This window comes from Protopterus annectens, chromosome 10.part0, assembly GCF_019279795.1.
Source record: "Protopterus annectens isolate FY-2018-M chromosome 10.part0, PAN1.0, whole genome shotgun sequence".
Lineage (NCBI taxonomy): Eukaryota > Metazoa > Chordata > Ceratodontiformes > Protopteridae > Protopterus > Protopterus annectens.
In genome coordinates, this window is record NC_056744.1 from 189,469,633 (window position 1) to 189,494,154 (window position 24,522).

At 39.5% G+C, this 24,522-nt stretch overlaps 1 protein-coding gene across 2 annotated transcripts in view; it reads right to left on the reverse strand.

The window, feature by feature from the left end:
• The window catches only part of KIF19 (kinesin family member 19), a 1,202,512-nt gene that overhangs the window by 27,513 nt on the left and 1,150,477 nt on the right, over positions 1–24,522 (reverse strand). For both annotated transcript variants that reach the window (XM_044085136.1, XM_044085135.1), the window contains exon 18: positions 22,104–22,510. In XM_044085136.1, coding sequence (XP_043941071.1) covers positions 22,104–22,510 — 407 coding nt within the window. The remainder of the gene's footprint in view (positions 1–22,103; positions 22,511–24,522) is intronic.

A 24,522-nucleotide genomic window follows, 5' to 3' on the forward strand; every position in this document is an offset into this window, starting at 1 on the left:
ATATATATCTATATATATCTATATATATATATATATATATATATATATATATATATATATATATATGTGATATATATATGTATATATATGTGTGTGTGTGTGTATATATACGTATGTATGTGTGTGTGTGTGTGCATATATATATATATATATATATATATATATATATATATATATATATATATATGTATGCATATCTATATCTATCTATATAGCTATATTTATATGTATGTGTGTGTATATATATATATATATATATATATATATATATATATATATATATATATATATATGGGTGCCAAATGATGGAGCAAATGGCAAGTACTTGGATATCCAGTACAGTGACACTATTTAGTAGACATAGACAGGTGGTTGACAGATGTGCAAGATCGACAATACCTGAGTAGAGGAATATCTCTTTTCCCTGGGGTTTGTGAGATCTCAGACTTAGCATATATAATTATCAGGGGTGGGGGTACAGAGGGGTTTAACCCCTGCAAAATCACTTGTCTTTGGTTTAGTCCACTCCAGGGTAATCCCTAGAGCATGTGTAGAACATGTTTATATTAGTGATTTCAATGTTATAACGTCAATATATTGGGTGTAGGGACACTTGCCATTCACTCCAGTGCCTTGCACCCATATTATATGCAGCTTATAGATGTATTCTCATAGTACAAGTGCCAAGTGCAATTTGGTCATTAAACCTAGTCATTATGAAGCCATTTACTTTTGAGTTCCACATATTTTTGCTTTCTGTAGTTAGTGAACACTGTAGTTGACAGTTTATATGCTGTTAGCTATATTCCTAAGGTTATAGCTTGACAGATTGCTGGTTATTAACACTTCTATCCTTAGCTTCCAGTATCTCTTTTTCCAGGATCTCTTTTTAATTTTAATACAGTTTAGCATTTTATATATTACACACACTTACCTGAAAGTTAAAACTAAGTTTTATTACACAGCTGCCGTCTCACAATAATTTTTTTAAAGTCTAGCATATGTATAACCTTGATATTTGCACAGTACCTGCAAAAAAATTGTAAAGCAGTACTACTTATAATTGATAGTACTTAGACAGTGGCATTGGTGTACCAACATTGTACTGTGGAAGAGCATGGTTTATGCATTTGTCAGAGATATACAAAAGATTTCTCCATATAGATGTCTTCAGCCACATACCCGCAGCTATGTGGCAGTCACATCAATGCCACTACAGTGGCTTTAGTGTTTTTTTCAGTAGCTGCTAATCTTGTCCTGGGGTTTGACTCTAGCAGCTCAGGTAGGCGAATATTAAATAATGCACTTGCAAAGTAATGAAAGTAAAAGAGGAGGCAATAAAATGAATTATTTAGAGTTAATTGAGCTTTGTTGGATATTTAAACTACGTGCACATCAATATCCAGGTTTGAATAATTTTGTAAGCGTTAAGCCAGTGCTAGAAGCATGAACACGTAAATGAACTCAGATCAATAAGAATGAATTTGTAGTGTTTGTATTTTTTATATGTACTTTTTAAGTGTGTATATGAGATGCATATATTTTGACTTACAGTCAAATATAAATTGAATACATCTACTTATTTGAGTGTAGATGCATTTAAATTTACATAGAGCGTCTATGTTAGTGGTAGATTTTTTTCTATACACAATTACATATTCATTTTAAATATTAGTATTTATATATTTTATTTTATATTATGTTTTTGTATATTGTCATATATTTATAAATAATTTGGGATAGAAGTATAGTTATATTTTGTATTTTATGCGAAGGAATGCTTTGCCCACATAGTTCTATGTTAACTAAATATAGTTTGAATATAGCTAGTAAGTATGAACATATATTTAACACTAATGGAATTTATAGTGTGTTTATGTTGACTATAGAATTTCTTCCTTTTATATATAGTTACACACTTACTTGATATAGTTAACATTAGTGTTCTATATATATATATATATATATATATATATATATATATATATATATATATTACACACTATATTACGTTTTTATACATTTTATATACATATATAAATCATGATAGTTGTATAGCCATATATTGCATTTTATATGAAGGAATGTTTTGTCCATATAGTTTCATGGCAATCAAATATAAGGTTGAATGTAAGTACTGGATTGAATGCAATGGCTGTTTTTGCTATTCAAAGGTATCTTAATCTATTACCCTTTAAATGAAATTGTATTTGGGGCACAATAGGTTGAATTGTTAATTGAATGATTGTTTTAGGTGTTTTCTGTGAAGGTGATGCTTATATATATATATATATATATATATATATATATATATATATATATATATATATATATATATATATATAGGAAGCATTTTTAACTGTTTTGTAAGATCTGAAGAAGCGTGCCCTGCTAGCACGCGAAAGCGCTTATCTTTTGTTTTAAGAAGAATTAAACTTCATTTTATGACATTCATCATGGTGATCCTATCCTGTTTGTTCTACATAAAGTAATGAAAGTACTGTGAACATTTCACTCTGAACAGTAATCTAACAATGAGACATATCAGTAGTGCTATAAGAAACTGAAATAATGACCATGTCAGCCACTAGGGAAGGGTAAATGCAGTGTGTATGGACAGCATGATACAGCCTAATCAACCAGAGTGTTTTCAGAAGATGTAAGAAATCTGGAGTGATTGAGAAAATGCACATACACATGGTGGGAGAACACACAAACAGCACAAATACAGGGACCACACTTCCAAATTGAACCCCTGACCCTGGAGCTGTGATGCAGAGATTTTAACCACTGAGATGCCATTCCACCCTTTAATTTTAATTATGTATGTATGTATGTATGTATTACTTTTTTTAGTTATGTAGTCAGAATACACTGGTATTATTCCATTTCTAAGCCCATTTTGTTTCAGTTCTCCTAGATATGTTGTATGCCTCTGTAATGCAGGCCTTCTGTCTGATCTTTTTTTATTGTAATTTATTAGACTACAGTCATGATACTGTGCTCTCTATCCATCATGCTGTTGATTATACTCAATGGAACATCAAACTAGGATACCTACAGCTCTTCTTCATGATGGCTGTAATTATACATAGTGATAAATATTCTAGGCTGCTTCAGCAGTCAGATGTCTCTTCTAAGAACTTTGGAATCCCTTCAGTGATTGATGAGGCAGAATCAGTGCTGTATGTCCTAGCACTTCTATGCATAAACAACAATTGAAACACACACACACACACACACACACACACACACACACACACACACACACACACGCACACACACACACGCACACACACACACACACACACACACACACACACACACACACACACACACAAATGTAAATTCAAAATGTTGGTGTTACTCCTTGTGAGCATTTTGGTGATGAGGGCAACAGGGTCTCCTGCATCTCCCTGCTATAGGGGCTGTACCAATACACCCTTGCTACTTACATGATATGCATACACACTTGGGTCCTATTAACCCTTACTAATTGGGACCCAAATATGGTCAGTTTACTGGAAAGCATGGGTCAGAGATTAAAACAGGATTAGTTGCTGCATATTAAGGAATTTAGGAAACTGATTTTTGGCATTCCATCATAACATTGTTACTAGTCTGTTCATAATGAAGAAACTTGAAAAGTGCCTTATTGTAGCAGAACTGTGGACCTGATGAAATCAGCTTCATAATCCATGGAGTACTGGAGAGGTCTGTTGGAACATGCAGACAAGTATGAATGAACTGATAAATCCTAAATTTGTCTTTTTAGCTCATTCTTTTCGTGTAAGATAATTATTGCTGAATTCTCCAACCTGCTTTGGCCATCATTTTTGTACACAACAGAGTCAAAGTATATATACCAGGATGATGATCAAACATCTCAGGACTTCTGCAGGCTGCATTTTTGCATGCAAAACAAAGTGTATTCTGCCAATCAAACCCTACATATATATAACTAAAGGCACAAAGACATACACACAGCTCACTCCATGTAATACCCTAAAGAAAGACATTTTATATGAAACCACCAGTAGTGACTAACTCAAGCAGTGGTCCTTTACTTATTCATGCAGTGACATCACAACATTAACAGGAGTCATGACATGTCAGCTGGGAGCATATGCACGCTTCTGGTAAGAAGCAGATGATTGTCACTTTGATGTCTGGTGATAAATGGCTGCTGACCTTGTTCCACTAATGGACTGCATAATGCAGTCCACAACTTTGATAGGATGACAGCTGGTCAATGTACATTTGTGACTGTCACAGCTAGGGAAGTATGCAGATACTTCTTTGTGTACAGAGGTCATAGTGATGCCATTAGACACACATTACATTGACATGCCTGTACACATCCGGCAATCTGATGCCAGGTATGAACATATCACACACACAGAATTTACTTTCCCTTTTTATTTTCTGCAATTATACAAAGGCTACTGCAGCATATTTATGTTGCTGTGGTTTGACAATGGTGACATATCCATCTGCAGGTTTCAGTCTGTGATTGTTCTTTCACTGTGTGGCATACAGAATTCATCGGTTCTGAGCTAGAGGAAAAGTATATTTTCAGACTTGTCAATTATGTCACACCTTAAGGATAATTTGGATGTGCACCTTTAATACCAATCTATGTTACTTAGGTTTCTCAAATATTGGCAATGCAAAGCACCTATATAGCAAGTAGTTTTCAAATCATCAAAGCGTTCTTTGTAGACTTGTGCTTTAGTGACTCAGAATTATGTTGTAACAGGACTGACATGGTTTATTGGAAACAACCTATCAGAACAAAGACTAAAGGCTTCTTACTGTACTGATTTTGAGATTGCTATATCCCTGAATGGGGAGCTACTCTGATATACATTCATCCTTAATCTTGGTAAATATTACCCCACATTTGAGCTTTTGTTCTTCCGAGAACTGCATTTATGGTCTGTTTTCCTTAGGCTGTGCTTGTTATCCTCTGCAGATGTTCTTCGTGTTTCACTGTTGCAGTCATTACATTTGGGTAATCTGCTGGCAGGTTGCCATCAGTCAGCCTGAATTCCAAAGTCTTGGGTCCTGCATCAGTTGCTGTCTTCTCTTCCATGATGTCAGATCATCAGGGGTATAAAACATACAGCCGACGCCATTTTCTCCAGTCTTTCTTGCCGTGCGGTGCCCAAAGAAGCATTTCACAAGTGCCGGTCGGCTGACTACTGAAATATTCGAGTTAGAGTTCCAGAACCGGTCTTCACTAAAGCTAAGTACCCCTTTGGGGAAACTTTTTTCTTGCTTTTTACCAATGTCAGAAAAAGTTAATAATTGTATTACTTGTGGGAAGCAAATACCTCATAAGGATTTCCATTTATACTGTATTCCTTGCCTAGGCCCTGATCACAACGTGCCTGGCTGTCAGGTTTGTGCTAGATTTAACCAACGCACTATTAAGCGTCGGTATATTTTTGCATCTAAGTACTTTGGAAACAGATTTAACTACCCAGAAATGTTGTCGGATACCAATCCGACTACCGGAGTACATAAAAAACGCAAAGAAAAGGACAGAGAAAGGCAGTTGAGATCTAAAACCGACAACAAAACTTCTCCTAAGCCAGTCGCTGGTTTGCCGGTACTCAGTGAGGTGCTTTCACAGCCCCTGATACCCGCTACCTTCGAGCCGCAGGCCTCTACCGACACCCATGTGGAGTCTAGCATGCCGCAAGATACTCAAGGTATTGGACCGACGAATGTATCTCCCTTGGATGGGTCCAGAGCCGCTGAGTAGACACCAGCTTCTGAGGGTGTATTCAGACCTCAACATTTTTATATCAAACCGAAGAAAGCTGCAAAACCAAAGGCAAAGACACCTTCTAAAACTAAAAAAACTATGCCTGAGCCACGTGCACAGGCCTCTATGCCTATAAAACAGATGATCAAAATGGCTGAAGACCTTATTACCTTGATCAAAGGTACCCATCCCCCTCCAGATAAGAGGCCTAGGCAAGACACTGACTATGAATCTTCAGATCAGGTTTCTCTTTCTTCTGATTCCTCTTCTGATCAGGAATTATCTTTACCTCCCTATGAGGATTCTGATGCTGAGGAGTCTATTCCATCTGCATCTCCTCCTGAGGACTATTCATTTGGAGAAACCTTGCATACTTTGAAAGAGCATTTTCACTGGGAGAGAATCAAAAAAGAGGCTCAGGGATTTCCTTCTTCTCCCTCAGCAAAAGCCTTTAGCCATTCCCCCTATTTTAGGCATTGTGGATGATGTGTTTTCGGAGTCAAGCCTGAACCCTGACTCCTTACCTCTGGCTCCCAGTAAGCCTGACAGGTATTACAGGGTCCCTGACTCTCATAAATTTTTATTTAGAAACCTTGCTGCTGATCCTGAAACTATTTCACAGGGTCCAAAGGGAGTTAAGGTCTCAACAGCAAAAAACTCTACCCCCTCCGGCAGAGATTCAAGGGCACCGGACAGATGGGGAAAAAAGGTTTATACATCTGCAACCTTGGCAATCAGGGCCTTAAACTGTCACTTTCATATGCTTAAGCACCAACAACATGTTACGGGATTGCTAAAACAGAAAATGATGTTGATTTCAGAATGTGCAGAAAATACGGAATTGCAGGAATTATTGCATGCAGCTGAACAAGTTGGAAAGCATACTTTGCAATGTGGTTTTGATTCTTTAGAGACCTCCTCAAGGGCCGCAGTTACTGGATCTGTGATTAGGAGGCATGTCTGGTTAAAGGAACAAAATTTGCCTGATCATGTTCAAGCTAAATTGCTAGATGCATCTTTACAGCATGATTCTCTGTTTGGTATTAAGACAGAAGAGGTTTTAAAGAAAATGGAAGACAAAGCTATGTCTATGCAAACTGTTAAAGATTTCTTACAAGTGCAGCCAACTAGATTCAGTAGACAATGGCCTACAAAAAATTGGTCCTTTCCAGTGTCAGACAGAGCTCAAAGGGGCAAATCCAGACGCCCTAAGGGTTCCAGGTACCAGGCTCAAGACTCATACAGGTCAAAGCAATGGGGCGCATCCACCTCCAAATCTGGAGGAGATAAAGCGCAAACCTACAGAAAGCAATCCCAATGGCTTCCCTCTGCCTACACCAAGCACTTATCTTTTGGCAGCACCCATAGGGGGAAATTAGCACTTTTTGCTCAAAATTGGCAGTTAATAACCCAGGACAAGTGGGTACTAAACAACGTACCACAGGGATACAGATTCCATTTCCACACTCTGCCAATGACAAATGGTTGGCCAGATCTGCCAAAAAAATAATGGGCAGAGGCACATAAACAGGTTACGTCCCTCATGGATATGGGGGCCATTCAGACAGTACCAGAACAGGAAAAAAGACAGGGTTTTTATTCAAGACTGTTCTTGGTACCCAGAAAGGACAAGGCCTGGCGGCCAATACTGGATTTATTGATTTTGAACACATACCTGGACATTCCAAAATTCAAAATGCTCACATTGCAACAGCTTCTGCCCATGCTGGGCAAGAATGCTTGTCTGGTGACTTTAGACCTAAAACAGGCATACCTGCATGCCCCAATAAGACAATCGTGCAGAAGATACCTCAGATTCAAGGCTGGCTTAATGCATTACCAATTCTCTGCACTGCCCTTTGGCTTATCTACTGTGCCCAGGGTCTTTACAAAATGCCTGGCACCAGTAATTGCATTTTTCAGACAAAGAAGTATTCAAATATATCCTTACTTGGACGACTGTCTCATTCAAGCAGAGAACAAGGACACTCTTCTACGACATCTGGCATTTGTGAAAAGGCTTCTAACATGCCTAGGGTACACAATAAACGAAAAGAAATCACAACTGGTACCCTCTCAAAAGATAATATTCCTGGGTGCAAGCTTGAATACAACTGCCCAGATGGCTTACCTCACGCCAGACAAACAAAGGCAACTGACTACTTACTTCAAACTGATGGCAACAAAAACCCAGTCTTCTGAAAGACAAATTCTGCAGGCTCTGGGCTTCATGGCATCCTGCATCCTACTAATTCCATATGCAAGACAGCATGCAAGGAAACTTCAATGGTACCTAAAAATTTATGGAGTCAACATTCACACAGTCTGGAAACAATGATTCCTCTCATCCCCTGCTTGTAACAGGAGTTTCTATGGTGGGCAAAGGGCTGTCACCAAAACATGGGACGGCCCTTCACTCTGCCCCCTCCCAGCCAAACCTTAACAACAGATGCATCAGATTATGCCTGGGGGGCCCACATGGCAGGAAGATGCATTCAGAGCATATGGGCACCAAATCAAATGCATCTACATATCAACCAGAAAGAGATGCTAGCTGTTCAAAATGCCCTAACAGCCTTCAAGGACTTACTTCATCCAGGACAACTACTGATAAAGACGGACAACACCACAGTCATGTGGTATATAAACAAGCAAGGGGGCGCACACTCATACCCTCTTTGCAAATTAGCCATGGTACTGTGGAACACAGCTTTGACCTACCAAATAAATCTTCAAGCTCAATTCCTGCCAGGAAAACAAAACACTCTGGCAGACGATTTAAGCAGAAACCTTATGGATCCTCACGAGTGGAAACTAAATCCACAAGTCTTCAGCATGATAGCAGAGAAATGGGGGAGCCCAGACATAGGCCTATTTGCCTCTCCTCAAAATTATCAACTGAAAAGATTCTGCACAAGGACTTATCACAGACAAGCATGGAAAGTGGACACCCTATCCTTCAGTTGGAAAAACCTATCAGTTTATGCCTTTCCTCCTCTGCCTCTTCTACCCAAGGTCCTCCTAAAAGTCAGACAAGAGAAGCCAAAGATGATATTAATTGCCCCAGACTGGCCCCACCAATACTGGTACCCAATCATAAGGAACTTGTCTCAATACCCAGCTTGGACCTTGCTCAAAAACCACAACTACTGTCCCAGCAAAACAATCAGATCCAGCACAATCAACTACAGACTCTGAACCTGGCAGCATGGCTAATCCTGTAATCATACAGACAACACCTCTCAGTAAAGCTGTGATGGATGTCATTTTGGAAGCCAGAAGGCCTAGCACTAGAAAATCTTATGCTGACAAATGGAAGAGATTCTGTGCTTGGAATCAAGCACAAGGAACTGATACAGCAGAACCGCAAATTCCTCAGATATTACAATATTTAACTGAGAAGCTTGACAAAAGCCTATCTTTTTCATCAATCAAAATCCATGCCTCTGCCATTTCGGCTCATTACAATACAGAGCCACCAATCTTTTCTCATCCTTTACTAAAGTAGTATCTTAGAGGAGCCAAACATTTAAGGCCTCCTGGAAGATCACCATTACCTGCATGGGACCTCAATTATGTGTTGGAAAAGCTCAGACTGCCTCCATTTGAACCAGCGGCTACCACTGATATAAAGTTCTTATCATGGAAGACAGCTCTGCTACTAGCAATTACTTCAGCAAGAAGAGTTTCAGAGCTACAGGCCCTCATGGCCCTCATGGCCTAGACAGTCAAGAGGAGAAGGTAAACACTTGCACCGCACCACACTCATCACATAGTCCCTCAAAACCTACATCACCAAAACACACACACAGAACCACAAAACACACACCTACATTCGCAGAGGCTCTCAGTACAAATCTGCCCAAACAACAGAGACCTCCAAAGCAGAAATGCAAGCAACCTCCACCCCCCAACACACCCCAAATGACACATAGCCCACATACTCAGTGTGCCACTCAACTACAGCCCATAAGGCATAACGTACCCAGCACTCTAGTCATAGGTGACTCTATAGTCAGGCACACTGATGTTTCACTCACCAGGTTAAACAAGGAAAAAGTTACTGTCAGCTGCCTGTCAGGTGCCAGGATCTGCCACATAACGCACACACTCAGGTCACTCCACAACAAGTACAAATATGACTCTGTCATTGTCCATGTTGGTGTGAATGACCTGAGACGTACCTCCCTGGACTGCATGAAAAGAGACATGAAGGATCTCTCCGATCTTGTAGCCCAGGCCGGTATGACCCTAGCCCTGAGTAGCATCCTGCCATCACCCAGAATGACACCACAGTACAAGGACAAAATGATTGACTTTAACAACTGGCTAAGCTTCTGGTGTCATTCTAAGGGAATCCAGTATCTGTCTGCCTGGGATGACATGATCGACAGACCACGCTGCTTTGCCAGAGATAGCCTGCTTCAAATGACAAATTCACCACTGTAACAGGTACAAGCAAGCAAAATCTGAGGGTAATGCTACTCAATGCTAGAAGTCTAAACCTCAAAATGCACTCACTCGAGGCACTCCTTAAAATGGAGAACATTGACATCTGTGCAGTGACAGAGACCTGGTTCAAAGCTCCAGAGAGCAGCCCTGAATTACCAGGCTATAATTCATACCACATCTTTCAGCCACCAAACCCAGACAAAAACACTAAAGGTGGAGGCGTGTCCATATTCATTAAGGATATCCACACCTCCAAGCTAGTTACTCAGCATAATGCATCCAAGATTATCCAAGTCCAACTAACTCTGGGCAAAACCGCAATTCAGATTGTAGCTTGATACAGACCCCCCACCATGCCCCAGGATTCCCACTCCTCTTTTCTTGATACACTGGAAAATATTAAGGTACAACCCAACACTCTAATAATGGGTGATTTCAACTACCCTACCATTAACTGGGAAAACTACTCATGTACCAACTCTTTTGCTTAACGTTTTCTGGAAATCATAAATTCCAATGCTTTGGATGAACTTATCCACACCCCCACCAGAGGCAGCAATATCCTAGACCTGGTCATCACCAACATGGGTGACCGGTGTTCCACACCAGAGGTCAGCTCCTCGTTGGTCATATCCGACCACAAGCTAATCACCCTAGACATCCACATCCCACTCCCACCCCCCCATTAGGAAAACAACCATAAAAAATTTCTCCAAAGCCAACTTCACACTTCTTAAGACAGAAGTGGCAAACTTCACAATGCCCATGCAGATGGACAATAAGGGTACAACTGCTGAATCCTACACAAATGCACTTTATAAGCACTTACACAAGTGCATGGATCATGCTATCCCTAACAGAACCAAGATGCTATCCTCCAAAAAACGGAAGCCAATCTGGTGGTCTTCTGCCATAAACAAACTCTACAACAGAAGAAAGAAACTGTTGCAAAAAAGAATAAAATCCCATGATTGGAGGAACTCCCTGGTCAGCCTCAGTAAGAAGCTGAGATCCCCCATAAAATCCTTCAAAGCTAGTTATGAAAACAAAATTGCCACTGATTCTAAAGACAGCCACAAATCATTCTATAGCTATGTCAAATATCTCAATGGCAACACTCAGATCTGCTCTGAGTTGCAGCACAATGACACTAAATATACAGAACCAACTGATATTGCCAACATCCTGGCAGATAGGTTCAGTGCTAACTTTACCCCCCTCTCATCCCATAAAGGGCCCATCTTTATACCGTAAGAATGCAAAGTTCCTGTAATCACGGCTGTACAGGTAAAAACTTCACTCTCCAAAGCCAAGAACACAGCATCCATGGGACCTGACAACATCCCAGGCTGCCTTCTACATGAACTACAGAATGAACTGGCACCCCACCTTAGTACCATGTTCAATCATAGCCTCACCTCAGGCTTTGGGCCCATTGAATGGCGCACCGTGACAGTTATCCCACTCCATAAAGGGGGGGGCCACAACAGACCTCGGGAACTACAGCCCCATTAGCCTGACAAGCCTCGTCTGCAAGGCCATGGAACGTATCATCATGGAACTCATAAACAAAGACATTGGAGATCTCCAAACTCTGGACCCCACACAGTTTGGGTTTGTAAAAGGCAGAACATGTCTCCTAAACCTGATAGACTTCTTTGAAGTAGTCACCAAAGCCATATATGAGGGTAAGGTGGTTCACACAGCCTATCTAGATCTTGCCAAGGCGTTCAACACCATCCCCCACTCTGGAATTATAGATAAACTCACTAAACTAGGTATAAATCCATATGTCACAAGATGGGTTGCCAACTGGCTTACTGACAGAACCCACACTGTGAAAGTAGCAGACTCCAAATCAGACTTCAGACCAATGACAAGTGGAGTACCACAGGGTTCAGTCCTGGGTCCTTTCCTGTTTGGTATCTACTTCTCTGAAGTACAGGCTAACACAGAAAATCTTTGGCTAACTAAATTCACAGATGACTGCAACTAGGAGCCATAATTGAAACACCTAACGATGTGGACATCCTACAAAAGGACCTCACTGAGACAGATGCCTGGTGTCAAAGACATGGTAAGCTCAATGCCAAAAAGTGCATTGTCATCCCTTTGGTAAAAACTCTGTACCCATGAACTACCACATAGGCGGTAGTCTACTTAACATCGAAAGTGTGATAAGAGACCTTGGGACACAGATGGACAGTAGTCTCTCCTTTGATAATCACATCGCAACAGTGGTCAGGAAATCCTTCTACGTGGCACACCTCATCACAAAAGGTTTCTCATCCAGAAAAAAAGAGGTCATTGTTCTCCTGTACTCATCACTCATTAGACCCATTATAGAGTACAATGCCCCTTTTGGTATGTACCTCACAAGACATCTACAACAACTGGAAAGGCCTCAAAAATACCTCACAAAGAGGATTACTGGCCTCAAACAGATGCCTTACGCAGACCGTCTCAAAAACTCCAACTTTACTCCGTCGCATATCGCCTAATCAGAGGCGATCTCTGCCTGACATACAAAGCTATGTCAAACCCAGAGCTGTTGGACATGATCCACTTAAAGAAATCTCAATCCCTCTGAGCTATACGCTCTAGGGACCTAAACCTTGTCACCACAATAAGCAGAACATGCTGGAGGGATAGATTCCTGTCCCAGAGACTTCCCGTACTCTGGAACAGACTACCTATCTTTGTCAAACAGATCTCCTCATTAACACTATTCAAGAAAAATCTTGATGATTGGATGGGTAATAGGAAATTCACCCCAGGGATCACTTCTGTGGTTCTGCTTGACAGGGGCACAGGAAAATAATTTTCTTGGGTGGCGAAAGCCAGGGTACCTTTTTGGCTAGGCTTGTATAGGCCCTAGGGCCAATAGCCAAGTACCTACCTATGAACCTATGAACGTATGGCTGTAGAGCCTTTTATCATATTTTACACAGACAGGGTGTCTCTCAGGACAAATCCTACTTTTATACCTAAGGTAATTTCCCGTGTGGCTCTTAACCAAACAATTCATCTGCCAACTTTTTATCCAAATCCGCAGAACAAAGAGGAGAGAATTCTGCATTCCTTGGATGTACACAGACAGCTAAGATTCTACTTGAGCAGGACTAAAGCTCTAAGAAAAACTGAGCAATTAATAGTGTCACATGCTGCAGGATCAAAAGGAAAGGCTATTTCAAAGCAGCCAATTTTAAAGTGGATAAGCCATTGCATCCGTTTCTGCTACTTACACCATGGCAAACCTGTACCCAAGGGCATTAGGTCTCACTCCACCAGGGCTGCAGCTACTTCAGCAGCCTTTCTCAGAGGAGTACCAACCAAGGACATTCTAGAGGCTGCTACTTGCAGTTCTTTTCACACCATTACAAAGCATTACCATTTGCCTCTCTACTCTAAGTCCAGGGCAGGCTTTGCCACTGCAGTGCTGCAGGGCCTTATAGCCTCACCTAATGCTGTTTAGTTCCAGCCTCCCAACCATAGCTTTGGGATTCTACCCAAATGTAATGACTGCAACAGTGAAACATGAAGAACATATTACAGTTGTGTACACTTACCATAAATGTAGATGTTCGAGTGTATTCACTGTTGCAGTCCATGTTACCCTCCCGCCATCCCCCTGTCATTCTACAGTTTATCTTTCCTTCTCTATCTTCTACAACCTATGTGGTGTATTTGCTTGTAGATGAAGGTAAAGTTTATACTGATGCATGTATATATATACATATATATATATATATATATATATATATATATATATATATATATATTTAGAATATTGCTACCTTTTTGGGGGCACCTGACATCGAGGGCAAGAAAAACTAAAGAAAATGGCGTCAGCTGCATGTTTTATACCCCCGATGACCTGACGTCATGGAAGAGAAGACAGCAACTGACGCAGGACCGAAGACTTTGGAATTCAGGCCGACTGAGGGCAACCTGCCAGCAGATTACTCAAATGTAATGACTGCAACAGTGAATACACTCGAACATCTACATTTATGGTAAGTGTACACAACTGTACTTTTTTCCTCAAGTTCACAGTAAGTAAGTATGAATCCCATATGCGTCTACTTTTCTGCCTTCATAAATGATGTATGTTGCTAAATACAGTTCTATAAATAAGACATGTTGCTCAACATTACTTCACATTTAAGATGATATATTATCACTTGTTTTGTTTGTTGTCAAAGATAAACCTGGACATTGTCAATTTTCAGCAGAATTCCTAAGACAGAAGTTCTGTGGCAAGAAAACAATAAAATGAAACTATAAAAATGTACAGTAGAGCAAAATGATAATATCAAAGTATAACACATTACGCAATATAAGAGAGAAATAAACAGTATTACAAACAAACAAGCCAAATACATTAAGGTTACCACAAAGTGTACTCTGTGTATGCTTTCTGAATTCAAAAACATCCCTACCACAATGCTTGCATTGTCTATTCCCTCAGCAAGGTTATACAGCATCAGTCCTTTATAGACAACTGTTAGACATGTAAATAAACTTTCAGTCTGTGTTCACAGGCCATAATTAGACATGTAATCAGTCTTTTAGTTACTATTTGGATCCTGCACAACATCATATAAAAACCAGAATGTCAGCCAAGGAATCACATCTAGCTGACACACAGAGTATATATGATCTTTGACACTCCTTCCAGTCTGGTGTCCTTAGCTCATTCTAATACAGAGAGAAAAAAAAATGTTTGCACTTTATTCATCTGCTTACTGTGTTTGTGTTTCTTCCTATTTTGTTACTTATTTTGCTTTTGCTGCCTGTTCTTAAAAGTACTTAATAGCATTTATTCTGCTGCATTTATTACTGCTTGTTAGTAGCCAATTAAATTGTAACTGTTATTCTAAGCCTTTGGATTACACACTTGGACTTCAGACCAGTTGCTTCCCAAGAAGGGAAGACATCCCTGATCAGTATCAGCGAGAAACTACGATCCTTCATAAAATCATCCAAGGTGAGTTTCGAAAGAAAAATTGCCAAGGACTCCAAAGATAACCACAAAGCATTCTTTAACTATATCAAGAATCTAAGTGTCAATGCTCAGATCTGCTCAGAGTTAGTGCAGAATGGTACAAAATACACTGAACTGACCGATATTGCCAACATCCTGGCAGACAGGTTCAGCGCAAACTTCACCCCGCTCTCACCCCCAAAAGGGCCCATAACCATACCAGAAGAATGCAGAGCCCCTGAAATAACAGACACTCAGGTTAAAACAGCCCTGTCCAAAGCCAAAAACACAGCATTAATAGGACTGGACAGTGTCCCAGGCTGTGTCCTACTCGAGCTCAAAGATGAACTAACCCCTCACCTAAACACACTGTTCAAACTCAGCCTCTCCACAGGTTATGTACCCATAGAGTGATGGACAGCAACGGTTATTCCGCTCCACAATGGTGGAGCCACAACAGACCCCGAAAACTATCGCCCTATAAGCCTGACTAGCTTGGTCTGCAAGGTTATGGAGCGCATCATCATGGAACTCATTAACAGAGACATTGGGAACCTCCAAACACTGGACCCTACCCAGTTCACCTTTGTTAAGGGCAGATTATGCCTCCTAAACCTGGTGGACTTCTTTGAGACAGTTACCAAGACTATAGACGAGGGAAAGGTGGTACACACAGCCTACCTAGACCTCGCAAAGGCCTTCGACATCATATCATTCCCCATTCTGGTATTATAGACAAGCTCACCAGTCTGAACATAACTTCCTACATCACAAGATGGGTTGCCAACTGGCTCACGGACAGAACCCACATGGTAAGAGTTGCAGGAGCTAGGTCTGACTCTAAACCGGTTACAATTGATGTTCCCCAGGGCTCAGTCCTAGGAAACCTCCTGTTCAGCATATACTTCTCAGAGGTACAGGCAAGTACAGGAGGACTATGGCTGACCAAGTTCGCAGACAACTGCAAACTAGGGGCTATAACTGACTCTCCGGCTGACATAGACGTCCTGCAAAAGAGTCTCATTGAGATAAATACCTGGTGTCAAAATCATGGCCTCAAGCTAAATGCCAAAAAGTGCATAGTCATCCCCTTTGGAAAAAACAAAGTAACCACAAACTACCACATAGGTGGTAGTCCCCTAAATACGGAAGATGTAATAAGGGATCTGGGGACCTGAGTAGATACTAATCTCTCCTTTGATAATCACATTTCCAAAGTGGTTAGAAAATCCTTCTACATGGCCCACCTTATTACAAAAGGGTTCGCATCCAGATCAAAAGAGGTCATTGTGCCCCTCTACTCATCGCTCATCAGACACATCATAGAGTACAATGCCCCATTTGGGATGTATATTACAAGACACCTGCAACAGCTGGAAAGACGACAGAAGTACCTCACCAAGAGGATCACTGGCCTCAAGCAGATGCCCTATGCAGCTCAACTGAAGAAACTCCAGTTGTACTCAGTTGCATACCGCCTACTCAGAGGTGATCTCTGCCTGACATACAAGGCCATGTCCAACCCAGAACTGTTGGACATGCTCCACCTAAAGAAAAGCTTATCACCTCGAGCCACACGCTCTAGGGATCTAAACCTCACTACAACAATAAATAGGACATGCTGGAGGGATAGATTCCTGTCCCAGAGACTTCCCATGCTTTGGAACAAGATTCCAATCTACATTAGGCAGAGCTCCTTGCTAACACTCTTCAAGAGAAACCTTGATGAGTGGATGGGAAACAGAAAGTTTACCCCAGGGATCACTTCAGTGGCTCTGCTGGACAGAGGCACAGGGAACTAATCTATGGGGGCGGCGAAAGCCAACACATTGTGGCTAGGCTTATAAATGCCTTCGCGCAGATAGCCTAGTACCCACCTATGAACCCGAGCAGAAGAATGGCCTGGCTGTGTGAAGTGGTAGGGGGTGGTCACTGGTTCTTCATTTTTGACTAATATAACTAAAATTGAGTTTGTGTCCACCTATAATTATGAAAACAAACTAGGTTTAATTTTTGCACAATGACCAAAAGGAGTCATTAATAGTGCTTACATTATTCCCTACAGTAAGTGCTTGATTTTGCACAACATGACCACAGTGTGAATGTGAATTGATATATTGTGCATTAACTAAAAAAAGAGAAGTATCAGAAAACTGCAAGCAGGGCACTGAACAGTGAATGGGAAACTTGCTGGTTTCTTTCATTCATGGATTTTTCTGGTAACTGCTTTCTCCTGTTCATGGCTGCAGAGAAGGGTGATGACACAGATGTAAAGTTCATGAACTCCTGACCTGGCAAGTCCAGATTTCTCAAACATACTACTGATAAGAAGTGGGAGTTAGATGAAACATGGAGGCGAGGACATTTTTTGCATTGCCCTTAAGGTTTGATGATCTTGGTGTCATTGTACATATAGATATGGAAAAACAGGAGGGGGACTGTCCTCCAGACAAAAACAGAAAAAAAAACACTTTTAGAATTATTTTATGACTTTGTTGGTTTGCTACTACCTTTGGAATTGACATGTTTGTTTCACTGAATGAGGAGTCTATGAATGTTGCATTCATTTAAAGCTATGAGGCTGGGATCCTTTTCCTCAGACAGGATGCCAGTCTATTAGAAAAGATGCATATTGACATGTACATTGCACACACAACTACAGGCAATTCTGAAGATCATCACTTAACTTACATGTTCTCATACCTTTTGGATTTGGGCGGAAACTGGAACAGCTAGTAAAAACTCATGCATCCACATGGTGAATATGGTGCTTTCAAGAGGAAGGCACCTCAGCTGGGGACCAGATTAGAGAACCAAGAACAGTGAGATAGCAACACTAACTGCTGTACTACTGTGTCACCATGCTTTGAAATTCTACAAGTTTTTCCAGTCATTTTATGGACTTACATTTATTAAACTCACATGTCAGAATTACTAGCTTACATACCATCTTCTTTTTACCACTGGATATGAAAAGAAGTAAAATGCATACATTCATACATAAATACATAAATAAATAACCTACATTGCTAAATATGTATCCTGGCTGTTATCTGATAACAATAAATAGGTTATCTGGTAAGTTTAGATGAAATAAAAATATACTTCATTTAGAAGATCCTTTACAACCTACATGTTCAGTCAATTGTCAGACCCCTTCTCTTGTACTATCATGACAGAAATCACCATGAATAAACATTGCCACTTTTATAGCAGTAATCAGCCCATCCTTTTCAAACACAGACAGTCATTAGGTGCATCCAACCCAGCAGTTTGCATAAGAAAGTGTCTGGCACAGTAGTGCCAAAGGTACCATTGCTGCCCACATCTCTTGGTCCTCCAGCTTGTTTCCCGGGTCTATATTATGATGTTGAAAGATGAGTTCGCTGAACGTGTCTCAATTGACATGTAAACATCAACCTTCTCAAATGCCGAATGGCTGCTTCAGCGAATTTTTTCCCCAGGGGAAAAAAAAAATCACTCGGCCGTACACAAACAAACCAAACTTTCAAACCCTACATAGTGGAGGGCTTCACCCCCCCAACCCTTCAACTAAATATACCAACTCTGAGATCACATGACAGTGGGGACAAGGGCAAATCCCCGATGATGGCCAAGTGATTTTTACCCCTGGGAAAAAAATTGCTGGAGAGGCCATTCGGCATTTCAAAAGGTTGATGTTTATGTGCCGATTAAGATGTGTTCAGCAAACTCGTCTTTCTACATTGTAATATAGACCCTGTTTCCCAAGTATATGTCCTTTGTGCAAAGTGTTTTCCTCCCCTTATATGTATGCTGTTTTAGCTGGGCACTCCAGATTCCTCCCAGATGTCAGAGACGTGTAATTATGAGAAATGGTAATGTTCTTGCCCTTAGTTAAGGAGATTGATTGTGTGAGCATAACTTTGTAATTAAACATCCATGCATTCATTTGCCTGTGTTCTAAGAGAGACTACTGGCACCTCAAAAATAGTTTTTCTGTCTTGTACCCACAATGTCTGCCACATGAACTGCCATACTGATATGATTTTATTATTTAGACTCTGTCTTCCACTCAAAATATAGCTTGGGTCCCTATAATATGATGTATTATGGCCATCATAACTAACTTTGCCCATCTGTTTCATCAGATTGTTTACATTGTGAATCACTGGCTTCTTTGATAGTCTAAGGAAGAAGTGCCGTTGCTTATTTTTTGTCTCACAGGAGAAGTAACCAAATAAGGGCACTAGACTCAAATGTAGTTCAGCTGCTTTATTCATGAATACAAATCCAAGATGCTTATTTGGTTACTTCTCCTGTGTGACGATTTACTGTCTTGGTTTTGGTTTTATCCGCACATATCTTTTGTTTTTGTTATTTTTTAACTGAATTATTTTTTATTTTTGCCCATTTGTAGCTGGTATAAAGTCTTTTATGGTTCATTTAAACTGTCTTTAATACAAAAGAGATGAATAGACAATGTTAACTGCCCAAAGCTACATTCCTTAAAGGACCATCCATCTATGCATGTCCTTGCAAGGTGTGAAAGTTGTCAGCTCTGCTCATTCATAAGTGACTGTGAGTTGTCATTTGAGTTAGTAAGGTAAATGATAGCTGCCTGCAATTTTTTTATACAGTGCAGAACTTGGTAACATTATGTGGATAGATGTAACACATCACTGGCCAAAACAGAATGCCTGCTAGTTTATACAATACTGCCGTATAGTCCATCTCTACTTTTCATATAAAGATTTCTTCAACACATAACTCTTTGTAAAATAACTTAGTTTGGCTGATGACCCCAGAAAGACAATTCTCAAGATGTAAAATTATGAGACTGAAGAACAGTAGGGAAGCTACATAATCTATGCTTTTTACACTTTGCCAAGCAGACTGAGACTTATTCTTTCATGAAATAAAGTGAGATCTGAACAGGAAAAAAGGCAGAACTTTCATGATAAGTGACAGGAAAACAAGTGGACGTTAAAAAAATGTAAATGTGCTTTGCATTGAGCAACATATAAGTGAAGCTGGCATTTTGGCAATAACTGCATTTTTCATTTGGGCCCATAACCAATGCTCCCCACCCCATTTTTTTTCTTTACAGAGGGTAAATAAAAGTATACTTAGAATGAATACACAGTAAAAACTGTGTATTGCTGCAAAAGCAAAGTTTTACAGAACAACTTCACAAATATTTGAGGTTTGGGCATTCATCACCAGATCATATGATAGCTATGAGGATGGACACCATTAGTGAAGAAGATGGGCTGAACTTTACTGCTTTTTTGGCAGTAATGAAAGAGGTGCTGGAGAGTCTGCTACATAAACTACAAAATATGAATATTAAGCAAATTGTTGAAGTCTATGGCCAAAATGGATATTAGTGATGCAAATGAGGATATACTACTCCATGACTAAATTAATGTCATTTTAGCATTGTAATAGTAGAATAAGGTGATGAAGGGCTGATTCAATAACTTTCAGATGAAATCAAGAGCTCTATTTCAAAGTTAATAGAATTAAATGATAATGTAAGGAGAAAAAAATCTGTGTATAGCTGATTTTACAGAGAGGAAAGAAAGACTTGACTTTGCAGCATGTAAAGTACAAGTTGCTGGAGAGGTCTCATTGTGCAGCTGACTATACTAATTTGGGGAAATTTACAGAGTACTTTCTTTGACTTTCTAACAGCCTCAAAACATCTTTCTTTAATTAAAGTCCTGGTATGTCAAGGAATACTTTTTTTAACAATAATGAAAATCTGGTAAAGTTTGTTACATATGATAGGAGTCATTAATTTTTGAAAGTGGCTCCTCTATGCATCCATATGGTAAAATGGTGAGCCCAATTATTGGAGTTTGTGTGCTTGTAGAGTAAAATAAATATTTAGCATTTGGGTTGATGTTGTCAGTCTTGTGATGCAGTACTAATGATCAGGAAAAGAAAAAAATGAATGGATGTGCATTTGTGTTTGGACATAAAGCTACATCAACCAGTCCATTGTCAATCAATGACTGTATAGTTTCACTTTTTTCTTTCGTCCCTCTGGATTTTTTTATGGTACTTTGTCTCTCTTCTAAGTGATGGTTTTCATGATAATTTTAAACTGAAATCCTCCTAGTTGCACTTTGGAGTGGCACTTCCTTCAGCGGTGACTGCCTATATTATCCCAGTTGTCTGATGTTGATGAAATGGCATACAGAAGATGTTCAAAGGTTAAGCAACAAATGACAGTTAAAATTCACACAAAAAATGTTGTAACATCACAAATCAGTAATGCAACAGAAAGAGGTCATTGTTTTATGGTTAAAAACGTGTTCCTTTCTTATCATAACCCATTATTCACTAAAAAGGGTATCCAAAATGCTACTAACCAAATCTTGAAAGGATCAATGTTTTCATAAGCAAAAGAAATGGATCTGTAGGCATACAGGTCTATGCATGCTGCATTTTGTATCACTTTAGTTACTTTTAGCAGCATACTATAGCTGGCAAAAAGCTGTAGAAAATGAAAATAAATATTTTCTTCAAATGGCAACTTTTTATAAAATCCTGCCAATTAAATGAACTGGGAAATCAATTTGATTTCTTGGAAAAAAATGTTTAACCAGATAACATTTCTTAAAAAGACAAAAAAGAAAACAGTCCTCATTATTTTTGCTTATAATAGTCAATTTCAAATAATTTTTTCTTCAGAACTCCACATTCTGTAAATAGGTAATTTTTCATTAATCTGATGTATTTTAAGTTGTAATAAAGTTTACAAAAGTAAGCATACTCTCAAAGGAAATTCTACAAACAGAATTTCACATTTTCTACAAAATATGGCATCTATTCGTGTACAAGAACTCTAGCACTGAATGTTGATTCTGAATGAACACAAAATTCTTAAGGTGATGTACTTACCCCATGACCTGCAACTTCAAATGACCTTGAACGCCTCTTCTTTCTCTTGGCTTCTAATGAATCATCTCTCCTGTCTATCTTTTTGTTGACCTTCTTTTGAGTCTGTGGCCATATGCTGGGAGAGTTACTGTGCATTCTTGCTTCATGGGACATTGTCTCCCCCGTGCTGGTGGACAGGTTGTCCTCACTAGCTGCATGTTGCAGGACAGGGCTAGCCTGCAGTTTGTAACTGAGTATCCCATGAGACACTATATCTTCTGTTTCACTGAGAGAGTGCAAAGACAAAGTACTTTTCTCCTTCACAGCTTCTGGCAAGGGCAGGTGAGCATCGCCATCTAATACTTTAGATCGGCGCCGTGCTGCCTTCACAGCAATGTTCTTTGTACTAGTTAGGATCTGCTTTCTCTCTGCAATATCAAAAAATCAAATGATCTTGTTTTTGTGTCTGTATTTGTTCACTTTTTATCATCTATTTGCAGAGTATCCATTAATGATTAGAACTGTACTCTATCTCTCTCTCACACACACACACACACACACACACACACACACACACACACACACACACACACACACACACACACACACACACACACACACACACACACACACACACACACACACACACACACACACACACACACACACACACACACACACACACACACACACACACACACTCACTGATGAATAGATTTATTTTCTTGCAGACATATTTAATTGTTGTTTAGTTAATCCTGTTAAATCATATCAGGTGGTCAGCATCTGAGCTCATGGTAACAATCATATATTTAATATGAAATAAAAATGATACATGCTGGAAATACACTCTAGTAAACTTTAAGAGGAAGTACCATGATAAATGTGCTTAATATTCCTACAAAGTAAGATGAAGCATTACACACCTCATGTTTTGTGGTAGCAACAGTCCTGGCAAATATACTTATTGCAGTCTGTTTCAGGGGAGACTACATCATGAACTGAAAGTCCTAGTTTCATTTCTGCATATCTGTACTTCTGTAAATGTGCATTCATTCTAGCATGAATTTATATTTAGTTACTTTGTGAGGATCTAAATGTCAGGAAGTGTTCCACAGTGACACATGGAACAAATTAAATGGAGACCCTTCTGTTTTATCTGCAGTGGACAAAGACAGATCAAGACAACACCATAACTGAAGGATTTGCTCCCTATCACAAAATAGGAGTAAGTTGTCAGAAAGTCCATCTCTAGCATGAAACAAGAATTTATCATTTTTTAATATTTAAATGAAGTCTGTATATGTGCTAGATTGTTGCAGTGTCCTACTGTTACTGCCATACCCTGTGACCAAACTTATAGGATTGTGTAGGTGCTTGTGCAAAGATGACAGCACAAATCAAATGTGAAATTTTCTTCATCAGTTGTAAGCAAATATTTTAACTACACACACAAAATGGAATGGTGGATATCTTCTGGCAAATGTCTAGCAGCTGGCACAGAGGATTATGAAGCTGCTTCCTGCAGTGCAAGGTTTGATTCCTTCAGCCTCCCTTGCCTAACTGTATAACTGAGCAAGTCATTTAACAAGGCAGTGCTGCCATGCTGAGAATGCAAAAGGTCCATAGACATCAGTGCTCTAACTCAGTAAACAAAAACAAAAACAAACAAATAAATAATCATTCTGACATATGGCATATTTACAAAAACAAAGCAAGAATGCCCAAGCACTGTGTCTTAAAATGTATTAGTACAGTACTCACTCAATGATAAATGGGAAAACTACTTCAGGAAATATCCCTTTCTTGATGTATAACAATAGCCTGGGCAGCAAGTAAGAGCAGAAGCTTGTGCAATGTCCATTTTTAACAGAAATGGCCATTTGGGTTTTCCCAGCAGCTTTCTGAATAAGGTGCAGAGAAATATAAATGACAGGTGCCATTTCCTTAAGGCCTTGGTTTGAGTCCATCATTCTGCACTTGCATATTTGTGCAACTCACAGCAAAAGCAAAGTACACTTCTGGAATGAAAGCTTGGCTTGATTTATCATACATAACTAAGCAACAATAGGCATTCAAGATAATTTCAAATTTAGGATCATACATTCCTTTACATAATACAGCAGGCCACATTGTTGATAGTTATTCATGGAGAGAATATCTTTTTCATTATACAGTTTTGTTTTACCTATAGCAACTTCATAGTGATACTCAGAGCATTGAGTTACAGACATAGAATGTTGCATCAAGGATTGAACCTGTGGCAGCATGGATTTGAAGATAGCATTCTTATATCTTGATCAAACTGCAAATCATTTACTTTAGTACCTGTGTTGCTTGAATGTTACAGTTTATGTATGTTGCTAAATAAACTGATGCCTGGCAGTAAAGCAATAATAGTTAAAATGTGTGCATTCAGCAAATCAGTGCTTAATTCTTT